This window comes from Ipomoea triloba, chromosome 3 (genome assembly GCF_003576645.1).
Source record: "Ipomoea triloba cultivar NCNSP0323 chromosome 3, ASM357664v1".
Taxonomy (NCBI): Eukaryota; Viridiplantae; Streptophyta; class Magnoliopsida; order Solanales; family Convolvulaceae; genus Ipomoea; species Ipomoea triloba.
In genome coordinates, this window is record NC_044918.1 from 6,303,807 (window position 1) to 6,314,244 (window position 10,438).

A 10,438-nucleotide genomic window follows, 5' to 3' on the forward strand; every position below is an offset into this window, starting at 1 on the left:
CATGTTTGCATGTTGTTGAAAGAAAAACGGGATCAAGAGATCAAGAACAAAAATGAAAAAAAAAAAAAAAAAAAAAAAGAAAAAAAAAAAAAAAAAAAAAAAGAAAAAAAAAAAAAAAAAAAAAAAGAAAAAAAAAAAAAAAAAAAAAAAGAAAAAAAAAAAAAAAAAAAAAAAGAAAAAAAAAAAAAAAAAAAAAAAGAAAAAAAAAAAAAAAAAAAAAAAGAAAAAAAAAAAAAAAAAAAAAAAGAAAAAAAAAAAAAAAAAAAAAAAGAAAAAAAAAAAAAAAAAAAAAAAGAAAAAAAAAAAAAAAAAAAAAAAGAAAAAAAAAAAAAAAAAAAAAAAGAAAAAAAAAAAAAAAAAAAAAAAGAAAAAAAAAAAAAAAAAAAAAAAAAAAAACAAGAAGAAGAAGAAAATTTTACGTACTTCAGGAGAGAGTCTACATCCACAGAAGCAAATGAGTTCTTTTATTAAGTGTGATAATAATAAGACATTTAAGGGTTACAAATACCGTATTTATAGACAACATTAACAGTATGTTTACAGAAATAAATATTGTTGCTCCGCTTCAAATCAAGTTCAAACCATAGAGATAAATGTTGTTGTTCTGCTCCAACACCTTTCATCTTCCAATAATTATAACATATAAGACATACACAGCAAATGTCATGCTTGGCATATCATCCACGCACACACAACACAACCCAACGAAACACTATGTGATCAAATTGATATATTCAAATTCTTTGCACTATAGAAACCTGTGATTTCACGCCTAACAAATTAAAGTAACAAGTGATCTATTACACATATATTCCGATCTGCTTAATTCCCATGCAAGTTTCCAGCAACATATACATACATATAGAGAAGTATATATTCTGTATTGACAAAATACTCTTCCATTGCCTTCTTATTCTATATTCAACCACTGATCGAAATCTTATATTTCCATTCGCATGACGCAAAGGTACAAAGTAGAACGACATAAACCCTAAAATATAATATCTATAACGCCACCTGCAACGAATGTGATTGATTGAATTATGCCCACATTATTAATATCAGTGTTTTAGCAGTGAATTAAGACTTCCATTAGCAACTATTTGATGCTTAATCCTATGTTTCTGTACGTACATTAGAGCTTTTAAGGCTTAATTGTCGAGGATTTTCATAAAGTGATCAAAAGGTAATTAAGAATTGTGTCCCGCATAGAATAAATACAAGATTTGGACCACTAGATAAAGGCATACTATTATTTTATTTTATTTTTAGATAAGATTATGGGTATCAGTATTTTGTAAAATTAGACTCATCTCTCGATCGACTCAAGTTAAGCCACTTCTTTAATATTGTAACATTTTTTAGGCACGGTTAAGTAGTGCAAGTTTAATAGACAAATTATGTTATGCTTTGTAAATTAACAATTTCAGTGACAATTTAATAGGTATTTACTTTGATTTACAAGAAAATTCGCTACTATCCAAAAGTGTACTATTGGTGAAACTCAAACTAGTCTAGCTTATAACGGAAAAGTCCACAATCGTTACCAAAAAGTGCTTTGGCGAAACTCATACTAGTCTAGCTAGCTAACCGGTTCAAGCAAAAAATGTCAACTAGCCTAGCTGATCGATTCTTTATGGAAAAGTTCGTTGTCGTGACCTAATAGTGCGCTATGAGTGAAACCCAAACCAGCCTAATTGACCGACCCAAATAATCAAGAAGATCAATAGACAATTTCTACAGAAAGTCGAGCTAAGAATCTTATAGTTAACAAGTCAATTGTTCGATCAACTTGGTTGGAGTTGTCTCGTGTTGCGTGTTACTGCAACTATGGTTAGAGGTTGGTTGAGTTTGTAATGTTTATGCTGTGGCCTGTGGGGTTAGATTTTATTACAATTTTATATGTGCAATTCATGCATATGGTTGTGTTAATTTTATTAGATGATTCACACAAAACTAAGGTGTGGGGAGGAATAAAGAATGGGAAAGTAGAAAAGGGGATTCTATTTCTTGGCTATAAATAGAAATCTTCGTTCCTGGGAAACCCTCGAACCATCCATAGCTTCTAGCAGCATACATATAGAGTTATAGACAGTGCAAAAATAGCCTAATACAGGAAAAAACTCATCAACTCTATTCACTATTCTTTCTATATATGTATATATATTTGTCAATCTCTGTAGCAGGGTGAAGAGGCTGCGTGGTGATGAGTTGACAGAAGATAGAGAGCACAGATGATGAGGTACACCGTCCGGCGGCCGGAGTGCATGTGATCGGAGAATTGTTAGTATATTTATTGTGTGTATCTTCTTCTTTGTGCTCTCTATTCTTCTGTCATCACCGCCGGATTCTCTCCACTCCATGTATGTAGCACTTGCCTATTTCCTAGTTTCTGCTTTCTTAGCGATTTTAATTGTTCATAATTTATCATCATTTACTGTGACTGCGTGCAATGCATGAATCATGCAAAATTAGCTGGTTTTTTGTAGTAGATATACAATTACTTGCCTAAAGAAAGTGAAACACCCTCTGCCTATAGGGGCTATTAGGCGGGAGGACTAGTGCTGAACGTTCATAAGCAACCTATCATGACATTGAGTGAAATTCTCACATTGTCCCTAACGGGGCTTAGTTTTATGTTCTTGCCCACACTCTAGAACCAATTGAAATGCCGATGTAGAAATCGATATAAGACTAATTAAGTGTATGTGTAGTGTAGGTAGAGAATGAAGGGGACTGGCTGTAGTGGACATGGTGGTTGACAGAAGATAGAGAGCACAGATGATGATGAAGGTGCATATATACATACAATGGATGCTGAGCTTAGTTTCACCTCACTCCTTTGTGCTCTCTACTCTTCTGTCATCATCCTCATCATCAGCTAGTCCCTCTCTTAACTATTACACTTCAATTCTCCCTACAACGTAACCCAGGTGGTAAGAGTGCTCTACCTACAACCGAGAGGTCGGTGGTTCGATCCTCAAACCCTTGGGTTTGAGCCGGTCAGCTATGAGTAATCTAGGCTGGTTTACCTCCTTGTGATCCTTTGCCGGCTAGGGTCACAGGGGAGGAGGAGAAAACCTCGTTAAAAGAACTATTACACTTTAATTCTCCATTTTTCATTATATTATTTATTTTCAAGTTTTTAGGTGTACAACATAAACATATTTTTCTTTTCTTCAGTTTTCTATTTCTCCCACTAATAAAATTAGCTTTAGGGTTTTTGATACCCATGACCTTTTAGACAATTAAACATATTTTTCTTTTTGAGTTAATCACCATTTTGGTCCCTCAATTGTTTTCCAACTGTTAATGCAGTCCCTAATTTTTAATTTCAACCAATTTGATCATTGAATTGTTTAAAATTTCGTCATTAAATCCTTTCAAGGACTAAAATGGTGATTTTTACATTTTAAAAATATCATCAATTTGGTTCCTGAAAGTGTTTAATTGATGAAATTTAAAACAATTTGAGGATCAAATTGGTTGAAATTGAAAACTAAGAACTACATTGATAGTTGAGAAACAAATGAGGGACTAAAATGTTGATTTTCCTTTCTTTTTCTTCAATTTTTTCATTTCTCTGACTAATAAAATTAGTTTTAGGATTTTTGATACCTATGACATTTTAGACAATTAAATAGGAAGGATCCTGACCAGCCAGCCACTAACTTAGATGGACAAATTAAAGATAGGTTTAGGATAATATCAGGCTTTTGTTATAACGTGTCAATTCATATAACATAAGGATGGGGCGGTGGCGATGATACTTTTTAAAATAGGATAATAATGCTAATTTTATTTTCATTATTATTTACAAATGTGTTACTATCCTTTATATGTTTATAGCAGTTAGTGTTTTCACTATTTGGTAGAATTTTCCTATACATAAATCCTTGCATATTCTTGTGTATCTATATATTCTTGCATATTTTGCAGTATGTTAAGCATAGCCCCAATCCTTATACAGTTATACAGATTAATTTGCTGCTAAACGTGCACTAGATAAATTTGTATGTAATCTCTATCAATAGTAAATTCACTCTATTCTTGTGTAATAATGAGCAAATTACATCAAAAAATGAAGTCATTTCAATATTTTTGTGTGCACGCACTGACACGCCCAGCATGGTATGTGCACTATACCACACATTCTCACCTAAATCCTTGTTCTCATGAGATTAAGAACCTATATATATTTTTCTTGTCACATTTTTTTTCCTCATCTCTCTTTCACATCTCTCCTACATAGCATTGAAAAAATCACCAAAAATTTCTCATTGTTGAAGTTACTCTTATGTAACGAGTTTACCTGAAAAAATATTAATAATAATCAAACTTAAGTTGAGAATTATGGAGTATATTTTACCAACTTGATTACCCGGTTATACATGAGTTGTTGGGTGCTAAGGTGTTAGATAGGGACAATAATGTTGTGTATGTAGACACGAGACACCTACCAATTTCCACCGACCGGTACGAGGAGGAGTCGGGCATCCACCTACCCATTGGAAATTTGTTAATTTGTATTTATTGTGGAGAGTTTTTTTTTTTTTTTTTTGGAGAATATTGTGGAGAGTTTTAGTTCCAGCCATGCTTGCCTCGACCGCGTTGACGTGTTTAGCCCGCAACCTTAACATCTCCAATCTCCGCGAATATATTACACGCTACCGTACGTCGTTATCCCTTTACTTCGTTCTTTTATTTTTTCGAAAACACCTTTACTTCGTTCTTAAGTTCAATCTTATCCCTATATATCCTCTTCCACGCTTTTGTCCTCAGCCAGAAAAAATCCAAAGAGAAAATGGCGCACCGCCCACACCACCCGCATAGACACTCACCTCCGCCGCCGCCGGTAGTTCATCACGTGCACCATCCCCCGCCGCCGCCGGTAGTGCACCATCCACCTCCGCCAGTAGTTCACGTGCACCACCCGCCGCCTCCGCCAGTAGTGCACCATCCGCCCCCGCCGCCGGTTCACCATCCGCATCCTCCGCATCACCACCACCACCATCCCCACTAGATACACTTCGGTCATCTCTGATCTGCAGATCTGGTGCGTCCACAGTTGCGATCGACTATTTCACTATTTCCAGCTTGAATAATATGTGTCGTGATGAAGTAAGCTAGCAGGTTCAGTTCCACGGTGATGGAACATATACATCTGATCTGTGTCTGTCTGTCTGTGTTTTGTATGAAATTATAGTATCTGGGTCTTTTGATTTCAGTCGGAAGTTCTAGGGTTCTACCACTGTACTAGATAGTATGAAACTAGGTTTCATGTCGATCGTGGACGCAACCATTATGTATTGACTAAATAAATATCTTTTTAGTTGTATTTTATAAGAATCTGATAAGTTCTATTGGTTTCAATGTTCTCCTAAGTTGGATGTATTCGGTCGGTATATATGAAATCAACACAAATACCCTTCGAATAGTTGATTTTCTCGTAAATCAAAAAATCATCAAAAAAAAACAACATAGCCGCTACCGGTAAATCAAAGAATCATCAAAAGGGTACATCATAAAATGATTTTAAAGCCAAGGTTCCAGTGGCATCAAACCCTTCCCTTTATATGGGAGGTGGTGGGTTCGAGCCTTAGTGGAGGCAATACAATACTGACTCTTGTGCTTCAATAGGTTAAGAAAGTAGTTATGAACAGATACTAAATTGTAATAGAGTTAGTATTATTCAAAAAAAAATAAAAAATAAAATGATTTTAAGGTGTAAATATTGAAATACTAATAAGATTTAAATATTTGATAAAAGTAATCTTTTTGTCTGGTCCTAAATACGGATTAGAAGCAAAATATATAATACATGCATATTTATAAGCATATATAGTGTATATATATCAAAAGTTTACATTGGATCTGTTTGTAGAGTAACAGATGTTCACAATGAATGTAGACAAGTAAATATACTTAATTAAGATTCGATAAGAGAATATAAAAGTGTCAAACTAAATGCAAGCTTAAATGATTACCTCAGAAACACAATTTCATGAAAGTGTCAAACCAAATGCAGGCTTAAATGATTACCTCAGAAACACAATTTCCATGAAAGATCCTTTCCCTAGCTCTGACAGCCTGTAATTTCCACCAAAAGTAGTCTACATTAGCCAGCTAAACAGCTAGGTGATACTGAAGTGATTTTTATCATCGCTATTAACTTAACCTTATTGTTGAGTAGGACAAAGTGCAAATAAAACATATATGTACATGGGTTTGGAAGAATACCTGTATTTGCCAATCAGTGATACAAGTTATGCGTGCAAGCAGTATGGATTGCATTGTGGCTCCTATATTTAGTCCAATCCAGAGCCCCTTCCCATTCAAGTGAGCAACAAAACCCAGGATTGCTGCCACTGGCAATCCCACCAAATAGAATGATCCCAGATTGATGTATGCTCCAGAATGCTGATTCCCATTTCCTCTCACAACTCCTGAAGCAAGAAAGGAAATGCGAGATTTTAATGGCTTCTGTCTGCCATGGATTTTGAACTTTGATTTCGATTTAATTCCAATGGATTATTTTCTGGAAATACATGGGGAGTTAGGTACACTGACCAGAGAGTACTGACTGGATGCAATCTGTCAAGACCAACAGACAGACAAAAGGAACCATTTCTCTTATGTAATCCACAACTTCCTTCTCGTTGCTGAACATGTATCCCAGAACACGTCTGGAGCAAAGAAGAGCTGTGATCGCGATTACTGCCTCTAAGATCGAGATAACAAGTACTGCCCTAACAACATTTCGTGCTGCCTCTGAGTTTCCTGCTCCGAGTTCATTTGAGATTCGAGTGCTGAAAATCCATGTGTGCTTTTACTGAGTAAGTAGACATTATATATGATACAAAGGTAGGAACATTGTACACTCATCAAAACAGCAGAGTTTCAGAGTAGACCTTGCGCCAGCACCAATGGAAAGTGGTATGAAGAAGTGCAATGAAGAAATCATTAGGCTGTTGCAAAGATTGGGATACATTTTATCAAGGGCTCCAAGAATCACAAATACAAAGACCAACTAAGATTGGTGAGAGGCAAAAAGATACATACCATATTGAGAGAACTGAAGCCTCGAGTTGGGGATTAGGCAAGAGTCCAGATAGCAATATAACTATTTCATACGTCCACCATTCAAGACTGAAATATAAGTGGCTATAAGATACAAAGGCTAAACATAAAAAAAAAGCAAAGGAATTATATTGATGAAAAGGATAGCAAGCTATGTTTTACCAAATCATGCTTGCTGAAGGGATAGCCAAGCGCACAAACTCCCATATACTTGAATAAACTTCTGTTGAGAAATTGATGCTGATGCGAGTGTCATTGCAGGAGGGAGAATAACAGACATAAACACCAAGGAGGACCACATTGAGGAAGTACGACAAAGCAATTGCTAGTGCTGCTCCACTACTGCCTAAGTTTAACTTGAATACAAATGCCCAACAGACAGGCACATGAAATAATAAAGATGCAACTGAGCTTAAGACCATAGGAAGCATCAAGCTTTGTGTTTGCAGGTAACGAACCAGTGGTTGAAGAATTGCATATGGAAACAGGGCAGGAATGAGCCAAGTCGAATATTTTTTGGCTTCAAAAGAAATCAGTGGATCTTGGCCTATTAATATCAATAGTTTATCCATGAAAACCCATAGAATAGATATTGGTATGCAGACCACAAGAAGAGGTATCATAGCTCCAATTGTGTACACACCTAGCTTATTGTATTGCCTAGCTCCATATGCTTGGCCACACAAAGTCTCTAGTGCACTAGAAAGTCCATACTGTTCACAACGTTCAATTGATAATTAGCCACAGTATTTTCTGGAGAAAGTTGCACACACACACACACACAGAGATAGATACTGGCACAAATGTTTCCTTTTTTTAATCTTATTATGTATTATGTATGTATATACATAGAAGTTCATTCAGTTTCGCAATCTACTGTCTGAAAATTGTCATTAAATCAATCAATCAATTTGTAACCAAGGTTGATGCCTGTGAACCTCAAAGTTGTAGCAGATCAGATAGATATCAACAACAAAAGCTTGAAATCTTAGATCATTGAATTTGAATTGATAAATGATTTTAACTCAAACATGGATGGCACAAAAAGGTAGTTCTAACTCAAAAAGTTAGGGGCAGTCACCTGCGCAATCAATCAGTAATATTATCCGCAATTGAACATTGACTTCAGCTATCACTGTATATCACTAGATTAATTAATCACATTATTTAGTTCTGCTGCTAATCTCTGCACATTCTGATGATTACAAGTAGAAGCAATTGTGTTTGCGAGTTTAGGAATTTAATATTATACTGAGTAAGAAATTCATGCAAAAGCAGGAGATAGGAGAAGGTAGAGGTTAGTACGAGAAGACTGAAACCGGTGACGTTGGTGAGAGATGTGGCGATGGCGGCGGCGGAGAGGTATAGTTCGCCGAGGTGTCCGAGCATCCCCATGGCTACCGTTGGCACCAGTTGCTGGGAAATCGCGACGAAGACCATTGGTAGTGCTATGCAGCTGACCTTCTTCAGCTCCTCCGTCAACGCATCCCATCTCGATGATATTCCGATCTCCCTCTCTCCCTCTACTTCTCGGAGCAATGGAGATTCCGCCATCTTCCCCATTCTGTTTTCTTCACCAAAAGATAGAAGCCATCCCCTCTCAACTCTCAAGTCTCAAGTAAACGGCTGAGGACTAGGAAATACTGTATCACAATGCCTTTTTGGACTTTTCATCCCCTGAGTCGTCGGGGTAGTCTTTAAAAAATGAAATAAGCGGATGGGAAAGTTCTAACGTTTATGTTTAGTTGAGTTATCATGATGCATCATTTTAGTTTATGTTTAGTTGAGATGATGGGTTTTTAAAGTTGAGAATTCAACTTTTTGAGGAAAAAAAAAAAAGAGAAATAATTGAATCCGTCCTAGTGAATCAATTTTGGATAAATAACAAAGAATATTAGACAATTTATTCTCAGATTTTTGTATTGAATTGTTTGAGTATTATAAAGGAATATAGTAATTGAACAAAAAATATAGAGAAAATATCATTTTTAGTTCTCGACTATAATACATGTATCAATTTTAGTCATTGACTATTAAAATGTTCAAATTAGATGCATGACTATTCAATTTGTATCACATTTGATCATTGACTATTAACATTTTCAAATTAGGAGCATGACTATTCAATTTATATCACATTTAGTCTTGCAGTTAAGGGTCACACTTGTGTGAGACCGTCTCACGGATCCTTATTCGTGAGACGGGTCGGGTCGGGTCAAAGCACCATGCAAATGTCATACTTATATGTGCAAATCTCACACTTATATGCTCAAATATAACACTAACCAAAAATACAATTTTTGTTACTTATAAGAGAAAAAGTAATACATTTTCATAATAAGTAATGTTGACAAGTGTCTCTCACTTATAAGGGCAAATATAATACTTTTGAGTAAAAATGTAATACTTTTAAATCGAAATGTAAAAGTATTGTATTTTCCCTTAAAAGTATTACATTTACCCTAATAAGTAACAAAAATTTTATTCTTGATTAGTATTACATTTAAGCATATAAGTATGACATTTGTGCATATAAGTGTTACATTTGCATCTTGACCCGACCCGACCCGTCTCATGGTGAGACGGTCTCACACAAGTTTTTGCCTGCAATTAAATTTTTCGGCCAAGTCACCAGTGACCAGCTAATTTATTTAATTTTTATTTTAAAAATTGTTTTTTTTTAGAGCAATTTTAAAAATTGTTAATTTAATAATTTTTAAATTAAAATTTTTAAAAATAAAAAACGACAGCCACCCCACCCTCTCGGCTAGGGGTGTAAATGAGCCGAGCGGTTCGCGAGCTGCTCACGTGCCGCTCGGTCAAAGCTCGGCTCGAGCTCGGTCAAATTTGAGCTCGAGCTCTAATCTCTTAGGCTCGTGGCTCGTCGAGCCGCTCGCGAGCCGTATATATATATAATATTATATTTATTTATATAATATTAATATATACATATAAAATTATAGTTTATTTCTAATTGAAACATGAATTTAAAATCAAACAGGTTAAATTTGAGCTCAAATCAAACTCGAAGTCAAGTTCAACCCTGATCTCGAGCTCGAACTTGACTCAAGATCGAGCTCGAGCTCGAACTCGAAAATCGAGCTGCTCGAGCTGAACTTTCGAGCAGCTCGAAAATTGATGAGCCCGAGCTCGAGCCAATCTCAAGCTCGATCGAGCTCGAGCTCGAACTCAAGTCGAGCCTCCTTAACGAACTCGAGCTCGAGCCGCCCTATGCTCGAGCTCGGCTCGGCTCGTTTACACCCCTACCCTCGGCCCCTCCTCCTCCGACGGAGACGAAAGAAGAGAGTGTGGGGTGGCCGACCTTTTTTTTTTTTTTTTTTTTTTTTAATTTCAATTA

General features: G+C 35.7%; 1 protein-coding gene and 1 long non-coding RNA gene across 3 annotated transcripts; one reads left to right on the forward strand and one right to left on the reverse strand.

Annotated features, from left to right (window-relative positions):
• Window positions 1-2,055: 2,055 nt before the first annotated feature.
• Window positions 2,056-5,373, forward strand: LOC116013674. Its single transcript, XR_004097270.1, has 3 exons — window positions 2,056-2,363; window positions 4,446-4,672; window positions 4,783-5,373. It is a non-coding gene; the product is annotated as an uncharacterized LOC116013674 (long non-coding RNA).
• A 431-nt stretch (window positions 5,374-5,804) lies between these two features.
• LOC116014427 (protein DETOXIFICATION 14-like) lies at window positions 5,805-8,731 on the reverse strand. 2 transcript variants are annotated; one of them, XM_031254481.1, is made up of 8 exons: window positions 8,386-8,730; window positions 7,724-7,793; window positions 7,243-7,627; window positions 7,063-7,149; window positions 6,912-6,968; window positions 6,571-6,809; window positions 6,241-6,446; window positions 5,805-6,090 (listed from the first exon to the last, which is right to left on the reverse strand). In XM_031254481.1, the coding sequence occupies exons 1-8, from the start codon at window positions 8,641-8,643 to the stop codon at window positions 6,031-6,033; spliced, it is 1,362 nt and encodes a 453-aa protein (XP_031110341.1). In that variant the 5' UTR covers window positions 8,644-8,730; the 3' UTR covers window positions 5,805-6,030. The 2 variants fall into 2 exon arrangements, with proteins under 2 accessions (XP_031110341.1, XP_031110340.1); XM_031254480.1 differs by having other exon boundaries at window positions 7,243-7,793; window positions 8,386-8,731.
• Between the last annotated feature and the right edge of the window lie 1,707 nt (window positions 8,732-10,438).

What these genes read in the sequence shown, in the direction of transcription:
- LOC116014427 (XM_031254480.1), bottom strand. Translation starts at nt 8,643, where the DNA reads ATGGGGAAGATGGCGGAATCTCCATTGCTCCGAGAAGTAGAGGGAGAG. An exon ending in TCACCGGTTTCAGTCTTCTC is followed by an intron (nt 7,794 to 8,385) that starts GTACTAACCTCT and finishes CGTTGTGAACAG; the next exon opens with TATGGACTTTCTAGTGCACT. An exon ending in CCTTCAGCAAGCATGATTTG is followed by an intron (nt 7,150 to 7,242) that starts GTAAAACATAGC and finishes CTTATATTTCAG; the next exon opens with TCTTGAATGGTGGACGTATG.